Source organism: Schistocerca nitens, chromosome 3, assembly GCF_023898315.1.
Source record: "Schistocerca nitens isolate TAMUIC-IGC-003100 chromosome 3, iqSchNite1.1, whole genome shotgun sequence".
NCBI lineage: Eukaryota > Metazoa > Arthropoda > Insecta > Orthoptera > Acrididae > Schistocerca > Schistocerca nitens.
In genome coordinates this window covers 330,592,808-330,614,807 of record NC_064616.1, presented here as the reverse complement: position 1 = coordinate 330,614,807, position 22,000 = coordinate 330,592,808, and the positions used below count along the sequence as shown (strand labels likewise).

The window sequence follows — 22,000 nt, the reverse complement described above, 5'->3', positions numbered from 1 at the left end:
ACAATGTGTTATCCTTATAGTGTTGTTATTTATTATAGTGCTATTATTTATTAATGTAAAAATCATTGTAATTGTTTTATAAATTTTTGACATGTCTCCTGTATGCAAACCAAATGGATTGCAAATGTACGTCATGAGATGACTAAAACACAATTCACAAAAATTCAAAATTTCAGGCATTTTCAGATTAAAACTAGATCATTCCTTTTATAATATATCTTCAAATACATATTGGAACTGACTAAATCCTATGACGGAAGGTATTATTTGTGTGGATCACCATAAAAGCTTGGAATCTAGACGACGTGTGTGTTCGCATTATGCTGAATGCTGTATGGTGGACATCAGGTAGGTATTACAAGGCAGTTAAAGTGTTTCGATTTATACAGAATATTGCCCATCTAGTGTATACTACACAAATGTGCTATAAAACAGCAGCTCCTATGACTAGGGTGTTCCTCACCGCCGGCCGGAGTGGCCAAGCGGTTGTAGGTACTACAGTCTGGAACCGCGTGACCGCTATGGTCGCAGGTTCGAATCCTGCCTTGGGCATGGATGTGTGTGATGTCCTTAGGTTAGTTAGGTTTAAATAGTTCTAAGTTCTAGGGGACTGATGACCTCCGAAGTTGTCCCATAGTGTTCAGAGCCATTTGAACCATTTGTTCCTCACCATCTGTGCATAAGAATATTTGTGGTGTTCTCTTATGCAAATTTCTATATGATAGAAGCCAACCTAGTCTCTAATCAGATAGGATACAAAAATCCAAACTCACTTTTTATAAGTCTAAATGCCATCCAGCATTGAGGTACTTAATCCATTACAGTGCTTTTTGTTTAGTGAAAAAGAATGCAACTCTTGAAAATTAAGGTTAAAAGAAACACAGTTTCAAGTTTTCCACAACAATTTGTCTTTTTCCACGGTCATATTGTGCTTAGTCCCTAATCAATTTCAAGACAAATTTCTTCAAATTTCATTTAAATATATAGGAACATAATGGGGGCTTAACAGAAAAAAAAATTGCTTAAAATGAATGTGGTACATTTTAACCAAGAAACTAGTCTACAAGGATCCAATAACAGAATTAAGTTAAACTTCCTCGCAAATTAAAACTGTGTGTTGGAGCAGGTCTCTAACACAGGACTTTTGCCTTTCCTCCACGCGTGCTAGTCCCACAAAGCATGCAGGAAAACTTCTGCAAATTTTGGAAGGTAGGAGACGCACTGGTGGAAATAAAACTGTGAGGATGGGTTGTGAGTTGTATTTAGGTATCTCAGTTGGTAGAGCACTTGCCCGTGAAAGGTAAAGATCTTGGGTCCGAGTTCCAGTTGGGTACAAAGTTTTAATCTTTCAGGAGGTTTCATATCAGTGCACACTCCACTGTACACACTCCACTGCAGAGTGAAAAATTCATTCTTGAACAGAATTATATGCCGTAATTAATACAAAAAAAATTTATTGGAAAACTAGAATGAGAGTAGGTTGCAAAGGAAATAAAACATTATTAATAATACATTTCTACCAGGAATAAACAGCTGTTGGGAGCACACACTGACATAATAACAAAGAGCATTTAGTAAAATATTACACTTTTCCAAAGAGATCGAACAATAAAGTTCAAATACAATGTGTAAAAAACAATTATGGAAAGAACAGTAACAAAATAATTTGGCAAGGAAACATACATGTATATTAATTTAGACACAAGCAAGTATTTTTTAGAGATAGAACTACTACTTCAATCTGAGAAACCTCTTTCTAAGCATTTTCCACAATTTTTGTTTTCTTACTTTGGAGCTCTCATAGCTTTTCTCTAAGCTCTTTCCTACTTCTCTCATTTTATTTTGAGGTCTTCTCAACTGCTCTTTTCTCCACTAATGGTTTACTGCACTTACCACATGCATTTTAGAAGCAATGGATTAACTGCTTTGTGATGAGTACAGATCCAACACCGATCATGACCCTGACCACATCATGAACTGTATGAATGGCTATTAGAGAGATGTCAGTCAAATTTTCAAACAGAATGGAGGACTTGTCAGAGAAATATCTTTCAAGGCTGGTATTGCTATGGAAAGGAATCCAAGCTAGCTTGATGAATCTCTTAAATTTTCATGTCCACTCTTACACCCAAAGGCCAGCATACAGAACTGATTGAAGCGATCATCATGCCCATAAATTTCTTTGTGGATTTCCTTTACTGACCTGATCTCTAAAAACATTTTGGAACTCACAGGTTACCATAGTGATTTAAGGTAGTGACATGTGTCAATGGTATGTCTAACCATCTCTTCAAAAGATAGGCATTAATTACCACTTCAAGGTCTAAAAATATGGTGCCCTTTGTAAAGGAATATGCCAAGATCCAGAATTTTGAATACCATACTCTTCATAAATGTAAGTAACTCATTCCAAAACGCAGAGATACCTTTCTCTGATACATCATATTAATTGAGAGCTTTTTTGGTTCCACACTTTACGTCCACTTTCTGATATCTCAAAAGATTTATGTTGTCATTTATTTTGAAGATAGACTCTCTCTCCAAAACTTTTGGTTTGACAAATTTTTTCATTATTTCTCTGACCACAGATTGGAGGGAAGTATAGAAGAAAGCTGCTAAGGGGGTATCTGACAAATTTAATCGAAACTTATCCCGGAAATTAAAAACAGATCCATCTGCTGGTTTCAGCTAACCTTATTCAAACTCTCATCAAATCCAAGTGCAAAGATGTCACAGGCAGCAACAATATCCTGTAGTTCTTCAGTGACAAATAGCTCCAGTCTGAACACAATGCTATTACATACTTTTGACTTTTGAAGCTACACTCTGGTAGAAATATCGCTGTCTGAGAATGTATCTGGTCAGAGATTAACAAGGCTGACAAAGTCCCGAGAAGATTGGTGTGTCATGGCAGCTAACAGAGGTGAACAGATCCCTCCCCATGTCACGACCTCCCTCTAGCAACGTCAGCCATCATCCAGATGTTTCTGCAGTAAGTGCCTGATGTTACTGCCTAAGGGTAGGACCTGGTTGCTGGGAAACAAAATGACTGTTTGATGAACTCCCTACCTACACCACAGCAAACTACAACACATGGAGACTAATAAAAATCTACATTTCTTCAGTGAAACTGGTAATTCTATTATTCAGTGCACTTACTGAGTCCAGGGCACGACCAGGATTGTGGTTTTCGTTGTCAGAATTGATGATCAGCTGAGAGTGTCCTATGATGGGAGGCGGCACCACGGGATATGTTTGATGCACAGCACTTGGGCCATGGCATTGATTAGCATGGATACAGGCACTCTCACCTTCCTACTAACTTCAAACCCAATGTGCTTCTTTCTCCTTGCATGACTGGATGAAGCCTGTCTGCACATCCTGCTGAGGGAGTTCACAAAGTGTGCACTGAAAACTGAATTTTTTTTTCAGATGTGTGCTCTGCAACCAACCAAAATTTGGGATCCTCAGCCAAGCGAGGGTTGAACCTACACTACCAGTTCTTCGAATGAGCCCTGAGTTAACATATACATTAGACAAGATTGTATCTAAACAATACAGCAAGTTGTGTCCACGAGTTTACAAAGACGGAAAGCCACAAAAGGAATCTCACAACCCAGACTACTTTCTTTCCTACGAGCGTGCACCACACCATCCCCTCATCTACTTCCATCTTTGTATGCATGTACAGGAAGGCAATAATATCTTCCTTGAGTGTACGTAACAAAGTATTTTACAGTGACTAAGACACACAACAGCATCATAACATTAGCCAGTAAAGAGAGAAATGATGCAAAGAGTCACCCCAAATGGCCCAGACGTGTACCTGTACAGTCCCTCACTTGCCCTCTGGCCACCGGCATCATACTGTTCCCATTGCTGGCTAATAGCTCAACAGTAACACGTGCAACTCCCACACGCTGACAGCCAAAGGAATGCTTGTCAGTGTTCAAATGATGCTATTTTACGTCTAATTCTAAAGCTCTATAATCAGCCTTGTTTTACACAAAAGCAATCACACTGATAGCTGTTGGCATGCTACAACAGCAATTTTTGGTTTACATTCAAAACAAAACAATATACCATATGCAAACTTATCACATTCTAGTACACCTGGTTAGAAATTACTGGATTCAAGTAGTTCATAAACTGCCCTAAAAGAACATGCCTTTGTCGTCACATTAAGTCAGTAAACAAAGCAATACTTGCATTTGGACAGATGTAAATGTAAACCACACCAAATACTCTTCACAGCTCCTTGCTGGTCACATTGCATCACAAACACATAGAATCATAGCACAACAACAAACCAGGAAATCAGGGCCAGACTGCAGCAGTAGGTGTGCAAGCCATTCCATGTCTACAATAACAAACCTCAGCCAGCCAAGCCAAGCTCAACCAGAACTTTCCGTACATTATTAACTTGTATTCAGTCCTCAAATCCTCAGTGCTCCTCTGGACTTTTAAAGGTTCAAGACACAATGTGTGGCATCAGTTCGTCAACCTTTCCAGTATCTTATCTTCACAGCTTGCCAAGATAAATCATGGTAACCCATTTATGAGGTTTTCTCAGCAAAAGCTGACTGACAATTTGCTACTGTATCCTCCTTGTACCCAGCACCAAATCATTAGTACAGGATGAACTTCTAATAAAGCTTATGTTATGGTGGAATGGTGATTTAAACCCAGCAGTTTGACTGCTTTACAAGAAATAATGTTAATTCAATTAGTCAACTGCTATAAACAAAATAAATACTATTTAAATGTGAGAGAGACTACATGTTAATCCACTGAAATTGGACTTGTTACCTGTATGTTTAATGACAGTTGGGCTTGATCGAGGAACTATTTTCCTTTTACATTTCTCTGCAACATAGTTTGCTGATGTTGATTTACTTAAATCCTGGAAAAGAAATGCTTTAATCAGCTAATACAGCATTTCTGGCCATATTTTGACTTCAGTACACATTCAGGTTCTTTCCATCATTATATTTGTTTATATTATTCTTAAGTTTCTAATATATCTTGCTGCTGAATCATGAAGATTCAGGAGACCAAAAGTATGTATAATATTTTTCCGAAACACAGACATGAGGAGCAGCAATGGTATGTTCAGACAATGATGATGGAATGTTTGCCATTCCATTGACAGCAAGATGACTGGAAACAGATTACTACCACAGAAGATGCAAGAATAGAGAACAGAAGCAGCTATAATGTTACAGTAGGAATCGTGACGTTTGTGTGAAGTAATTTAAGGAAACCTTACAATAGTAAATCAGGACTGCCAGATAGGTATTTGATTCCTGCTTCTCCTGAATATGAGTTTATTGTTTTGAATTGCTGCCCCTCCTTGCTCAGTATTAAAAATGATTTTTACTTCTGGCAATGTTCTGCATCTGAAAAAATACCAAACAGCACTAAGTTTTCACTTTTCATAACAGATGGATCTTCTCCCCCCTCCCCTTCCTCCACAACCAAAATGCAAAGTGTTAAGCAACAGGTTTTCTGATTGAAGGAAGGCGATGGTATACTAGCTTCAAGAGCACCATATCTCTTAAATCAAAGTGGTGCATACAATCCTTACGATGAGTGCTTTATCACAAAAAACGGAATGGAAAGAGGGGCAAATTATTTGCTAAATTTATGGAAGAAATGTGTGTTAAAGTAACCTGAAATGCAAGTTCAAGTGAAAAATAAGATAAATGAAAAATTCCAAAGAGAATAATTTTGGTTAAGGCCAATACAGTGGCATGAACTAACAACATGAATGTACTCAGCCTTGAGGCACTTGGAAAAACAGTTTTCATTTTATGACAATGTGTATGGCACGCGCTTTGGAAACCAGCATGAATTTAGGTATTACAGACTAGAAAATAATCAGGTAGCAAATGTTAGAGCTTTGAACTAAAACAAAACACAGGGATATCTAAAACATCAAAATACCATGTTCAGCAATTTGTACAGAAAACATGTGAAAAGAGGATTTCATTATGATCCAAAAGTAATTCTTTTTTTTTGTATTATTTCACAGATCAATAAATAATGGAAGATCTAAATGGAAGATATGAAAATGCAGATGCTCCCCAATTATATTATTCTATATAAAGCTGAAAGTACAAAAGATTATACCAATAAGTCCCATCTTCAATGTGGTCATTACAGCTGGTGTAAGACAAAAGCATATATATGAGCATTTCCACTTAGAATGAATAGTAGTTCATGTTGGTAAATTGCACACTGAACCTGTATCAGGTATATGTCAAGTGGCATAAATCTTAAAAAAGTAAATTACAGCCTGAACCTTATGAATGTTTTGAGTTGTTTTTTACGTATGGTGTTGCAGTGGAACACTTTGATATCAGTAATCAAACCTATTAAAGGAAATGTTGGAGTAAAACTTTTACTGCTGTTTAATACTAACAGAATATTGTGTGCTAATTATATTGAGCCTTAGCCTTTGAAAATAAGTGCCCAGAGAGGTGGCAGATTAGTAATACCGTGGACTTAGTCATGTGTAGGGACTGTGGTTGTTGTGAGCGGACGCAAGGAGAATTGGCCACTCTTCGGGGGCAGGTGGAGGCTCTGTCTGTTAGGCTCATCGAGCTCGAGGCGCAGGCGTCGGCTCGTAGTGGCGTTGGGGCAACTGTGGTGGGACCTATGCCTACTTCGGTGGCCTTGGAATCACATGGAACCCCTGATGTTGCTGCGTCTTCCGGCAGTGAGCATCTTACCGGTCAGCCATCACGCCAGGGTGAATGGCGGACAGTGGTGGGCTCGCGCGAGCCTGGCCGAAAGGCGAAGGTGGGATCTGGCCGCGTGGCAGCTGCCTTACCCCTTTCCAACAGGTACGGGGTGCTTCCTAGTGGTGATGACATCGTTTCCGAGCCACCACAGGATGCCTCGCCTGTTGGGCCAGTGGCCGATTCTCCGGCAAGGTCCCGACAGTCACAGAGGGCGGGCCTATTAGTTATAGGGAGCTCCAACGTTAGGCGGGTTATGGAGCCCCTCAGGAAAATAGCGGGGTCGGGGAAGAATGCCAGTGTGCACTCGGTGTGCTTGCCGGGGGGTCTCGTCCGTAATGTGGAGGAGGCCATTCCGGCAGCTATTGAACGCACTGGGTGTGACCGGCTGCAGATAGTAGCACATGTCGGAACGAATGACGCCTGCCGCTTGGGTTCTGAGGCCATCCTTGGTTCCTTCCGGCGGCTGGCTGATTTGGTGAAGACAACCAGCATCGCACGCGGAGTGCAAGCTGAGCTTAATATCTGCAGCATAGTGCCCAGAGTCGATCGCGGTCCTCTGGTTTGGAGCCGTGTGGAGGGTCTAAACCAGAGGCTCAGACGACTCTGCGACTATAATGGTTGCAAATTCATCGACCTCCGTTATTGGGTGGAGAACTGTAGGGCCCCCCCTAGACAGGTCAGGCGTGCACTACACACCGGAAGCAGCTACTAGGGTAGCAGAGTACGTGTGGCGTGCACACGGGGGTTTTTTTAGGTTAGAGGGACCCCCCCTTGGGCGAAACGATAAAATACCTGACGGCTTACCAGAGAGAACATTATCATCGTTGATAAAGAACGTCCGTCCTCAGAGACCAAAAACAGGAAAAGTTAACGTAATATTGGTAAACTGCAGGAGTATCCAGGGCAAGGTTCCTGAATTAGTATCTCTTATTGAAGGAAATAGTGCGCATATAGTATTAGGAACGGAAAGTTGGTTAAAACCGGAAGTGAACAGTAACAAAATCCTAGACACAGAATGGAATATATACCGCAAGGATAGGATAAACGCCAATGGTGGAGGAGTATTTATAGCAGTAAAGAATTCAGTAATATCCAGTGAAGTTATTAGCGAATGCGAATGTGAAATAATCTGGGTTAAGTTAAGTATCAAAGGTGGGTCAGATATGATAGTCGGATGCTTCTATAGACCACCTGCATCAGCAACCGTAGTAGTTGAGCGCCTCAGAGAGAACCTGCAGAACGTCGTGAAGAAGTTTCGTGATCATACTATTGTAATAGGGGGAGACTTCAATCTACCAGGTATAGAATGGGATAGTCACACAATCAGAACTGGAGCCAGGGACAGAGACTCTTGTGACATTATCCTGACTGCCTTGTCCGAGAATTACTTCGAGCAGATAGTTAGAGAACCAACTCGTGAAGCTAACGTTTTAGACCTCATAGCAACAAATAGACCGGAACTTTTCGACTCCGTGAATGTAGAAGAGGGTATCAGTGATCATAAGTCAGTGGTTGCATCAATGACTACAAGTGTAATAAGAAATGCCAAGAAAGGAAGGAAAATATATTTGCTTAACAAGAGTGATAGGGCACAAATCGCAGAATATCTGAGTGACCACCATCAAACGTTCATTTCTGAGGAAGAGGATGTGGAACAAAAATGGAAAAAATTCAGAAACATCGTCCAGTACGCCTTAGATAAGTTCGTACCGACTAAGGTCCAAAGCGAGGGGAAAGATCCACCGTGGTATAACAATCATGTACGAAAGGTACTACGGAAACAAAGAAAGCTTCATCATAGGTTTAAGAGTAGTCGAATCATAGCTGATAAGGAAAAGCTGAACGAAGCGAAAAAGAGCGTAAAGAGAGCAATGAGAAAAGCATTCAACGAATTCGAACATAAAACACTGGCAAACAATCTAAACAAGAACCCTAAAAAGTTTTGGTCATATGTAAAATCGGTAAGCGGATCTAAATCCCCTATTCAGTCACTCGTTGACCACGATGGCACCGAAACAGAGGACGACCGAAGAAAGGCAGAAATACTGAATTCAGTGTTCCGAAACTGTTTCACTGCGGAAAATCGTAACACGGTCCCTGACTTCAGCCGTCGCACGGACGCCAAAATGGAAAATATTGAAATAAACGATATCGGAATTGAAAAACAACTGCTATCACTTAGTAGCGGAAAAGCACCCGGACCAGACGAGATACCCTTAAGATTCTACAGTGATTATGCTAAAGAACTTGCCCCCTTTCTATCAGCAATTTATCGTAGATCTCTGGAAGAACGTAAAGTACCTAGCGACTGGAAGAAAGCGCAGGTCGTTCCCATTTTCAAGAAGGGTCATAAATCAGATGCGAATAATTATAGGCCTATTTCGCTTACGTCAATCTGTTGTAGAATAATGGAACATGTTTTGTGTTCTCGTATTATGACGTTCTTAGATAATGCAAATCTCCTTTATCATAACCAACATGGATTCCGCAAACAGAGATCATGTGAAACTCAGCTCGCCCTATTTGTCCAAGAAATTCACAGTGCCGTAGACACTGGCGAGCAGATTGATGCCGTATTCCTGGACTTCAGGAAGGCATTTGATACGGTTCCGCACTTACGTTTAGTGAAAAAAATACGAGCTTACGGAATATCGGACCAGGTTTGTGATTGGATTCAGGATTTCCTAGAAGAAAGAACACAACATGTCATTCTTAACGGTTCAAAATCTGCAGATGTAGAGGTAATTTCGGGAGTACCGCAAGGAAGCGTGATAGGACCTTTATTGTTTACAATATACATAAATGACTTAGTTGACAACATCGGTAGCTCCGTGAGGCTATTTGCAGATGACACGGTTGTCTACAAGAAAGTAGCAACATCAGAAGACTCGTACGTACTCCAGGAAGACCTGCAGAGGATTAATGAATGGTGCGACAGCTGGCAGCTTTCCCTAAACGTAGATAAATGTAATATAATGCGCATACATAGGGGCAGAAATCCATTCCAGTACGATTATGCCATAGGTGGTAAATCATTGGAAGCGGTAACGACCGTAAAATACTTAGGAGTTACTATCTGGAGCGATCTGAAGTGGAATGATCACATAAAACAAATAGTGGGAAAAGCAGGCGCCAGGTTGAGATTCATAGGAAGAATTCTAAGAAAATGTGACTCATCGACGAAAGAAGTAGCTTACAAAACGCTTGTTCGTCCGATTCTTGAGTATTGCTCATCAGTATGGGACCCTTACCAGGTTGGATTAATAGAAGAGATAGACATGATCCAGCGAAAAGCAGCGCGATTCGTCATGGGGACATTTAGTCAGCGCGAGAGCGTTACGGAGATGCTGAACAAGCTCCAGTGGCGGACACTTCAAGAAAGGCGTTACGCAATACGGAGAGGTTTATTATCGAAATTACGAGAGAGCACATTCCAGGAAGAGATGGGCAACATATTACTACCGCCCACATATATCTCGCGTAATGATCACAACGAAAAGATCCGAGAAATTAGAGCAAATACGGAGACTTACAAGCAGTCGTTCTTCCCACGCACAATTCGTGAATGGAACAGGGAAGGGGGGATCAGATAGTGGTACAATAAGTACCCTCCGCCACACACCGTAAGGTGGCTCGCGGAGTATAGATGTAGATGTAGATGTAGACTTTCATTCAGGCGAATGGCAGTTCAAATTTCACCAAGGCGTAAGACCGCTTCTAATAATCGCATTGTTGAACAAGATTTTAAGCCCTTATCTTTCTTCCTTCTAAAAGGAGTTACAGGTTTATGTACAAAATGGGCTTTGAAGGCTGAACTATTAATTATTTGATCTCATTCGGGCTCTATATTATTGTTAGAAGTATGTTTCATTGTGTTTATAATACATTCAGGTTGACATATGGCAGTGCATGTAGGTATAACCTGTAACACTTCCAGATGCAAAGTAGAGCATGTTAATGCTACACAAAATATCAACAAATAATTTCATACTGTACTAGCACAAAAGAAAAGTAACATGGAAAGAATATTAATTATAAACCCCATGGAAAAACCACTGGTTGCAATGTTTAGAATCTCAGGTGGAAACATCAGTGTCAATGGAAGTTTAAGTCAGGTTTGGAGATGTGCTCAGAAAGACCAGTGGATGAGGTGACTGCTCTTGATAAACAGGAAACATGGGTCTGAGTGCCAATCCATCACAAATTTTCAGTTATTACTACACATTCATTGCACTACAGGTTCATCCTATCTGAATGGTTTGAATTACCATCATTTCATGTCATTGTATCTTCACTGATATTATCCCCACTGTTTCAGTCATTTCATTTCAGTGTGTTTATGCCATGTGAAGTATAACTGAAAAGCAGTGAAGTTCTGGTAGGGCTTTGATCAGTCATACGGACTTGTGTGTGTTCAGAATTATTTATTGCCATCTATGAAGGCATGGTCTCTCACAATGTTATCACCTAGCTAAATGCCTTAACAGATATGATTCTCTTGTTATGAAAATATGAATGGGTGAAAGACAGCCGATGATGGCATAATGCTGACTGAATGTACTATATTGACCAAGCTGATGTAGTAACAACATTGTAAAATGTACGTATCTCTCTTTCATGAGAGGGTGATATTTTTTTTTTATTTTTTTTTTATTTAGGATTGTGAGTGAGTGTATGTTTGTGTGTTGGGGGGGGGGGCAGGAGGGAGGGAGGGAGAAGGAGAAGGAGAAGGAGAAGGAGAAGGAGAAGGAGGAGAGAGAGAGAGAGAGAGAGAAAGGGGGTAAGGTGATTCATTATGATGTTCATTCAAATGAAACCTGGTCAGTGCGTCTGCCTTTGCCTTACACGTAAGATGGAGCCACATAAATGTGGATATGGTGGCACCATCTATTGGTAGAGAGACAGACGTGTGTGCACCGCATGATGTTGCATAGCACCAGCGTGGTTTCAAACTGAAGAGAACATGCAGGCGAGTAAGCAGGAACAAGGAGTAATTAAAGTTTTGGCAGCAGAGGGAGCTGGAGGCCATGAAACGTATCGACTGGTCAAAGCTGTTTACAGTGAGTACAGTCTGAGTCGTTCAAGTGTGGTGGAATGGGGCAAATGATTCCTTGAGGGGCGTGAGTCATTGCAAGATGATGCTCATCCTGGACAGGCTCATCGTGACATCACACCAGAAATGGTTGCGGAAGTGAATGCTTTAGCCTCCATCAGTTACTGGGTATTAGCATGGCCACCACCCACACCATAATGCATTAACACTTGAACCTTCGAAAAATCTACGTGCAGTGTGTTACCCACCAACTGACCACCAAACAGCGCAGTACTCGAATGGCACTGTCTTTGAATCATCTGCAACGTTATCATGAGGAGGAGTACGGGTTTCTGTCGCGTATTGTCATAGGTGACGAAGCATCATGTCACCATTTTGAACAGGAAAGTGAGCATCAGAGCAAGCAGTGGAAACATGCAACTTCACCATCCCCACAGCAATCTAGTTCTAGTAAAGTCATGATGTCCACCTTTTTTGTCTACAAGGGCTCACCGCTTGTGAAATTCCTGGAACAGGAAATAACCATCAACACCCAGCGCTATCAAGCCACTTTACAGAATCTTAGATGAGCTATATAGTCAAAACTCCAAGGCATGTTGTCCAATGGTGTTATCCTCCTGCATGATAATGCTCGTCCACACACGGCCAATGCAGTGAAGACAATATTGCAGCAGTTTCGGTGGGGAATGCTGGAACATCCACCGTAGAGTACCGAACTTTCACCATGTGACTTTCATGTGTTTGGACCTCTAAAACAAGCTATTCGCAGACATCGATTCGCAACGGACGATGAAGTGTGTGACTGGGTCCAGGTCTGGATCCAACAGCAACCTACTAGCTTCTTCAAGGATGGAATCAACCGGCTAGTGCTGCAATGGGATAAATGTCCCCACAGTTTTGGCAACTATTTTTCAGTATGTGCACTGTGTATAGCTACACGTTTTAATTAATAAAATCGTTACCATTACTTTACACTAGTGACCGGGTTCTTGAATGCCCCTTATATTTATCCCGATTACATTTCGGTTCGTTATTGTTTTGGTGGCCAGCATTATCAGAGTGTTATTGCTTATTTGGATTTGGTTGCTGAGTACCTTCTTTTCCATTGCAATGACTCTTTGTATGTGAAAGTTTTCTTGCAATGTTAGGAGTTTTTTGTTGTGATAATTGTCACACAACCCAACAGTGATGATCAACACAATACAAAAAATTGAACACATCACAGCAAGAACACTGCAATATGCACAGAACATGACAAAGTGGAACACACCCACCATCATAAATTTCATTCAAAATTAATAAACCTCACAGATACAGAATTCACAGAGAAAGAAACACAGCTACTAGAGAAACGGCTCAAACACATCATCAGTACAAAAATATATAATCACTACATAGAAAACCTGATTGTAGATACAGAAAACATCCTGACAGGAAGAAAAAAAAGGAAACAACCCTATAAATATTGGGCTAACACAAGAACTAGTGAAGAAATGAATAAATAAATAACATAATCACCATGTCAAAGAAAGAGTAAAACAAAACTTCAAACAGAAGAAAACACCACCAAGAAATTAAAAGAAAAACTACAAGCTAAGATCATAGTCACAAGAGCTGATAAAGGGAACAGCACAGTACTGATCAATAAAGAACAATATATAGAAAATGTTTAAGATTTCATCTCCTCTAACAATATCACAAAACTGAAATCTGATCCAACAGCACACTTCCAGACATACATAAAAAAACAGCCTCAAAGACATCAGACACATACTCACAGATAAGTAAAAACAACACATCACACAGAAGAACCAGAAAAGCACCAACACTCAGAAGCCAACCCAAGGTCCACAAACCCTACATCCCATTGAGGGCTGTTATTAATTTCATGAATTCACCATTATACCATGTGGCAAAACACATACACAAAATCATAATGCAACATTTTGAAATGAAAAACAGCAGAACAATCAAAAACACAAATGAACTCGTAACACAAATAAAAGACTCACATATCTCACAAACAGTGTCGCTCATCTCTCTTGACATAAAGAACATGTACACCTCAATACGCACTGCAGGCACAATAAAACTAATTGAAGAAAAGTTACTGACATAGAACAGACTACACACAGACAATATTAATGAAATAACTAAAACCCTCAAAGCAATCACATCCCAATATTACTTCCAATTTGAAAAGGAATTTTACTTAAAAGAAGATTCATATTCATCAGCCACATAGAAACATGATCTTTGATACAGTCATCACAAAGAAAGGATACAAAATTGTTTACTGGTACAGATATGTAGACCACATGATCTGTATGGTAGATGAACCAACAGAGAAAATTGATAAACTTCATAAAGATATAAACAACATACATAAAAATAATCAATTCGTCATGGAAAAAGAAACACAAAAGAAAATACATTTCTTGGATATAACAATAAAGAGAAATAATAAACACAAATTTGACATCTTCAGAAAGCCAATAGCTACAGATGTAATTATACGTGGTTTATCCAATCATCTGCAAAATCAAAAATTAGCGGTCCTACGACACATGTTAAACAGACTAAATAACAACCGACTCAGCAAAGAAAACTATGAAAAAGAATTACAAACAGTCAACCCATAGCCACAAACAATGGTTACAACCCCCATATAGTACAAAAACGAAACCAAAAAATTAAAATTCAGCTAAAGAAAAATCAAAACAAGCAGAGAACACAAACACCAAAGAACCCCACAGACACTACAGCACACACGGAAACACAAAACAATAACACTCATGACGTGAATAACAGAAAAAAATGGTACAGTCTTACATACAAACACAAAGCAACACACAAGATAGCAAATATACTAAAGAAACAGGGATTACACATAGCTTACAGAACAAGAAACAAACTCCAATCACATTTACAAACAACAGACAAACCAGATAAATACCAAGGAGCAGGTACATACCAGGTAGAGTGCCAAGAATGCAAAATAGTATATCTGGGGATGACAAGCTGGAATTTCAAATCTAGATGTAAAGAACATATAAGAAGTTGGAACTATGAAAATAGCCTTTCTACCTTTGCCAAACACCTGATAAAACATGGACATGAACCATCCAACATGGAATGTGACATGAAAGTTATCAGAGTGAATAATCACAACAAAGAGCTCCTGACATCGCAAGAAAACTTTAACAAAGAGCCATTGCAATGGAAAAGAAGGTACTCAACAACCATATCTATATAACCAATAACTCTCTGATAATGCTAACCACCAAACCAATAACAAACCGAAATGTAACCAGGATAAATAGTTAAAAAATCACCTTCCCACTTCTCTTTCTCTCTCTCTCTCTCTCTCTCTCTCTCTCCCCCCCCCCCCTCGCGCTCTCTCTCTCTCTCTCTCTCTCTCTCTCTCTCTCTCTCTCTCTCTCTCTCTCTGACTCTCTCTCTCTCTCTCTCTCTCTCTCTCTCTCGCCCCCCCCCCCCCACACACACTAAATCAAAAAACAAATTAAAAATATCAAACCACAACACAACACAAACAAATGACAGACAAACACACAGCAACAGTTGGCAATGCTACACACCGAAAACACACATGTTGACCACAAAAAATTGAAAGTCCAAGTAATATATGCAATGTGACGAATGTGGGTGAAGGAATGCCAGGAATCAGCCAGCTAGTGTATGGAAACTAACAAATACATCTCTAGGAGCACACACAAGTTAATCGTGCTGGAAATCATGAGTAACACCGAACGATAAATTCACATAACAAACTTTGTGCTACAAAAGTTGATTTTAACCTACAAACAGGAGAAAGACACAACAAAATGTAATATAGGAGCATATTATATCTACCACATAATATGTTCATAGTATATATAAAAGGAAACATGTATTACAGGCCACTGATGATGTTTCCCAAATAAAAGAAGTGAAACACATATGGCAACCAAAAAAAAATGCCTCAATTAGTTGCATAGACAGTACATACATCCATGAATTTAAAGCAACTAAGGGAAAGATGGAAAACAGAAAAAATTACGATAATTTGTATGTGTTGAACAATAACATTGTCTAGTAGAGATTTAACTTTTTTACTTGATGGAAGACAGAAGAATAGTGCTACACAGTCTACAACAGGCCTGTTCAGGAGGCAGCTAATCAAGCACGAGTGCTCACACTCGCTTGTCACCTGGGTAGTGAATGCTCACGGTAAAAGGTGCCGGTCAGACATAATCATCCACCACAGTGGAAGTGCAAACTGTGTGCTGTCTTCAAAGGAATGTCCATGTGTTGCATTTGCTGTAGCGTTAGAAGCAACAGTATATATTTATACATAATGGTGCAGAGCTTAAAGTGGAGAGTAGCTCTCTGTAAATCGATGAACCTGGTTAGGAACTTCAGAGACAAGATCACGCACACCAAAATCAATTTACAAGACGTCAGTGCAGGATGGCTTGCAACAGTTCTAAATTATAGATGTACAGCAAGGCAGGCAGTTGCGTGATAAATTTCATAGTAGAATAAATCTTTTAGAACTGCATACTTGTGCAAGCAACATTTTTCCACAGTGAAAAGAATGAAATCTACTCACAAAAGCGCAATTCCAGACTGGAACTTAAAAGCTTATCTTCAAATTAGTGGTGCTCGAAGTAATGTCTTAGTGAAAAGCAAAATACGTAGAAGTCACTGACATCCAGCATTTTTGTTTAACGTGTGAATAAAGGAGTCACAAAATACAAGATTAAGTCAATTTAAACTTAGTCCAAAAATGACATTCATCATAAGACAGCAGCAGTCTTAAGAACTCTCATGTTTTATACTTAATTGCCCCATGTTCATAGATTCATCAATTGAAAGAAATGAGAGTTTCACCCATTGTCATTTATCACCAATGCAAGTCTCAGATAATCAATTTCCGTTGAAAGATATTAAATAGCCAAAGCAAAGAACGACATCTCTGCAGAACTGACATGAGCAGCCATACAATTGATTCACTGACAACAGTTTCTTATGCCACGCTGCTTTGGTCTGATTTTGATTCCTTTTACTCTTCACCTCCCTTTTCGTTCCCTTCTCTTTCCTCACCATTACTCGCCGTGAGCTGTCCAGTTGCTCAGTGCACAGGAATGAGTGCAACCCAGCTCGCACAAGCAGATATGTTTCTATGCCTAATAAGGTGCAGGAAAACAGCTTCCAGTCATCTCGCAATGGCTCAATACAGGTTCTGTATCATTTTCATGGGAATACTAAACCCTTCTTCATGTAAAATAGTCGCAAGTTTAGGTAACGCTGGAGGTGAATAGCCATCGTGCACCCTTCTCTACAAAGAAGACCACAAAGTCTCAATAATACAGAGATATGATGACTGAGATGGCTACATGAGATGCAATAATTCATCCTTGTGCTCACAAAACCAATCCTGGACAATGTGAGCTGTGTGAACAGAAGTCCAGTCATCTCGAAACACAGCATCACCACCAGGGAACAACTAATATTTTACCAAGGGATGGACCTGAACAGCCAAAATGGTCACATAATTCTTGGCAATACTGCAAAATTCCACAGTAAGCATGGGGATCTTGTGATACCAAAATATGGCTGCCCAAATCATCGAACCTCCGGCATGTTTCTCTGCTGGAACGTAAACTCAAACAGAAGTTGCTAACAGTCTGAAACAAGACCCATGTAATCAAATAAGTTTCTCACGTTACTCAATACTCCAGTTTTTATGGTTCTGGCACCAATTTTCCCATTACAGGCATTTGCATCACTGATATGTGATTTCAGAATTACAGATCGCTCTGAAATTCCCAGCTTATGAAGCTCTCTTCATGTTGTTTTGGTGCTGGCAGGATTCGTGAGTGTGGCATCGAATTCTGCAGTGACTTTTTCAGCTGCTGTCCTATTGTTCTGGCACCAACAACGTATTGAGGACATAGCACAGGACCTGTTCTTGGTCAAATACGACAGTGCGAACTGCAGGATCCACTAGCATCAGTATTTATGTTCAAGCATGCATTTCTCATAGTGTTTCCATATTTTTGTCCAACCCTTGTACAGCCTGTGTTCCGAAATGTTACAAGATTTACTATGTTCCAAAAAGTCACATACACAGATCTATTCTCTAAGTAAGAAACTCTGCCATCACCAGCACATATTCTCAAGGAATGGGTGAAACATCAGTGAAATTTCTGCTTACTCGCACTCTCACTTGTGGTAACACATTGTTTCACACAAGGGAAGTATTCACATCTTTTTGAGGTCTATTTGTAATGTTTCCATTTAAAGTCGAAGGAATCTTATCCTCCTCTGTATTGTAGTAAGTGGGCTACTTTTTGTCTATCACATTCCATCTACCTTGTAATAAATACTCCTAAGAGACAGCGCAGTAAGTAACAAAAGATGTTCCTTTCATCACAATTTAATTTGCGCATTAATTTGGTTCGAAAGTATTTATAAGCTCTAAAACACACTCAAACTGTCATATCTTGATTTATCATCCCAAAGATAGGGCAGGCAGAAAAAGAAAAATTATTGTGGAATGTTCACTGCAAACTCATTCTCAAAATTATGCTAACAGTTTCTAACATATGAAAACTTAATTTCTTCGAAGTGTCCATTTAAGATAATGAAACATCAGAGGCATCAAATTTGCAGTTAATGGAGAGTCATAGCAGAATCTAAAGGGGGGAGGGGGTAAGTCCGTGGGACAGGGGTGGCAGGATGAAGAGAAACTAACTTACCAGTTTAGCAGCTGATGAACTTGTGTAAGTAACTGGAGGAAGGATTATTTTCTTGGACTTGCAGGGAGTACTGCAATCTTGTGATACCTGAAATAGAAACAACAGCTATTTACTCATTAATTACTTATAACAATGAGGACAATAAATTTTTGACAATATAATACAATAGGATAGATAAAAAATCTACTCACCAAGCAGCACGGCAGAACACACACATAAAAGGAGGTTATAATTAGGCAAGCTTTCAGAGCCAGTGGCTCCTCCTTCAACCAGAAGGATTGAAGGGAAGGAAGAGTGGTGAAGGGAAAGGACTGGAGAGATCTAGGAAAAGGGTAGATTTCAGGAAAGTCACCCAGAACCGCAAGTCAGGATGGACTTACTGAATGGGATGAGAGGGAAAGACTGATTGTTGGTGACTGCACTGGACAAGATTTGAAAACCCAGGGTCTTCAAATCTTGTCTGGTAAGTCTCCTCTGACCCATGGTTCTGGATGACTTTCCTGAAATCTACCTGTTTTCCTAGACCTCTCCGGTCTTCCTTCACCCTTCTTCCTTCCCCTTCAAGCCTTCTGCCTGAAGGAGGAGACAGTGGCTCCGAAAGCTTGCCTAATTATAACCTTCTTTTGTGTGTGTGTGTGTGTGTGTGTGTGTGTGTGTGTGTGTGTGTGTGTGTGTGTGTTTTCTGTTGCTGCTTGGTCAAATAATTACTTAGCTATTTCACCTGTTTGGCAATTAATATCTATGCATTTTTATCCAAAAATACTGTAGCAACAGAAAAATTAGATGCACACTGCAGGGAAGTTCTTCACTTCAGTGAAAGACATACACTTTCATTCTCCTTCACAACATGTTACTGATGTGACACCATATTTGTCTAATCTTGCTCAACATGGCAAAACAGAAGAATTCTTGGATCTTTTAGAATTGAGATATAGAAAGTACCAAACCTGAACATCATATTGCTTTGGAGTGATTTCAAAGGTTAAATAGGCAGAGAAAACAAATTTAGGAACACAGAAGAGCATTACCCTACCCACAAAAGAACCAACAAAAATAGTACGAGATTGATTAGTCAAAGTCAAAATTCTCACGCGAAGCTAATGTTGACCTCCTTCACGAAGCTCCCAAGAACAGCCAAATCATGGATATCTCCAAACCCAATGTTGGGAGAATTTCACTTAGATCATATAGCTGTCTCTCAAAAAAGTTCTAAAGAAATTATGAATGTGAATGTTATAAGAAATGGTAAATTTGATTCTGACCTCTATCCCTCTAAAATTAAGGTTAAACTCTTAATACAATACAGACATACATATAACAACAAAATAATAAAGCCAAAAATATCAAGACAAATTTCAAATACCTAAAGGTGACAAATGGCCAGATTATCTAAGGAAATTAATACTGCACAGAAAACATTTGGGCCACTCAAAAATAAAATATGGTGGAATGACACACATGAATAAGCTTTAAATGAGAGGACTTAATATGGGAAAAATTAGTATTTTCAAGAAACATGAACAGACAGACCAATTTAAATAGCAAAGAAAAGCAACAGCAAATATAATTAGAAGAACTAAAAGAGTTTTTGAAAAGAGGATACTTGCTGAAAGTGAGGAAAACTTTTCAAAAAATAATATCAATCATTTTTATAAGACATTTAAGGATAGACTGAAAAGATACCAAACCTTAAGTTTCCATAAATGAAAATGGCAGACTTGGCCTAAGTAACAACGAAAACTGTAAAATATCAGTAAAATATTTTTATCAGTTTCTTAAAGGTCCAGGACCAACCCACAAGCTGAAATTCTCAAACACTCATGAAAATCTAGAAGATTATGATTTACCTCCAACAATAAAAGAAACTAAAGAAGTAATTAAAACCTTAAAAATAAATCAAGCTTGTGGAGAAGACTCTGTTACAGTAGAAATTTTCTCTACCAAAAATAAAAAATGAGCAAGTATTAATCTTTGAGGAAATCTGGAAAACAGAAAAAATTACTGTTGAGTGGAAAGTAGCCTTAATACATCCACTGCATAATAAAGGCAATAAACAAGAATATTAACTACTGCAATGAAATTTATATGATACCAGTTGTACATCAAATATTTTCCAAATTTTATTAGGCAGAATATAAACAACAATGGACATGCGAATATCGCGGTAGTTTTAGGATGGGCAGATGATGTCCACAACAAATGTTTAATCTGAATGTAATCATTTTTCACAGATTACTGAATACAAAAGGTATTGTAGCAATGTCTGCTGATTTCAAAAGACCTCTGATTCTATTGACAGACAGACTACAGATAAAACAATATGAGAATTTGGTGCAAAGTCTAAATTAACAGATCTAATTTATGAAACACCTACAGACACATTATTTAAAGTCAAATTTGACCCTTTGAAATAAACACAGGTGCACAGCAAGGTGATAGTCTATCCCCGATTCTTTTTTGTTCCAAGATAGAAAAAAAAAGTGAGAATTTGGAAGAAAAACTAAATGAAATGTGATTTCACCAATACGGTTGAGAACAGGAAACAAAAATACTGGAATAAATTTTCTTGCATTTGCAGATGACTGCTACACTGTCTGAAAATGTGACATCTGCAGTACCACAAATTAATCCTTTAAAAGAAAAATCCGCTAGGACTCACTTAAGAATTTCTGCAGAAAAACATTTTCTTACATACATTAAAAATGAACTGAAATTTCTGGAAAGATATTGGCCAACTTGAAAAAATTAAATATCTAGAAGAGATATTACAGGAAAATGGTCTGAAATAGATGCTATGGAGGAAAGGATACGCAAAATGGGAAGGGCATATGGTATAATTAAAAACGTTTACAGAAAAAAAGTCATTACAACACAGCAGTGAAGCCAAAATATCTGTATGCAAGCGAATGTCAAGCATTAAAGTATAATTTAGATAGATTAAAAATACTAAAAAGGCTATGGGAGGTTGGAAATTATGTAGTGATGATGAAATTTATCAAAATGTAGAAAACATAGCAGAATTAATTGTGGTAACCCACGGTTACCACCTTGATCGCACTGGTACCTTGCCCTCTGTTAAGTTAGCAGGATGTGAGGCACTGACCTGTCACACATTATTCAATTAGCCCGTGCTGGCGCACGGCGGCTAACTTTGGCAGCCATGAGACAGCATACTCAGCAGTGCTGTCAGCTGTGCATCAAGAGCAGCTTGCACAGCTGCCACCCAGTATCATCACATCATTTTATGTAACTCCAGAGTGGAGTGATTTCATTCTCATTCCGTAATGGTTTAGGCTCTTGTCAACTTCACTCTCCTCACAGAACACTGTATGTCTTTTTGGCATTGACTCTGCTATGTAAAAGGATGATGTACAGAATGTGTTCTCAGTGCCAGCATTACAGTGATTGAATTCTTAGCGACATTCTTACTATCGTTT

At 39.2% G+C, this 22,000-nt stretch overlaps 1 protein-coding gene across 1 annotated transcript in view; it reads right to left on the bottom strand.

Moving 5' to 3' along the window:
- Positions 1-22,000, bottom strand: part of LOC126249214 (uncharacterized) — a 255,126-nt gene that overhangs the window by 10,990 nt on the left and 222,136 nt on the right. The window contains exons 11-12 of the mRNA XM_049950868.1: positions 18,564-18,650; positions 4,810-4,903 (exon numbers count right to left, since the gene is read on the bottom strand). Of these exons, the coding sequence (XP_049806825.1) occupies positions 4,810-4,903; positions 18,564-18,650 (181 nt within the window). The remainder of the gene's footprint in view (positions 1-4,809; positions 4,904-18,563; positions 18,651-22,000) is intronic.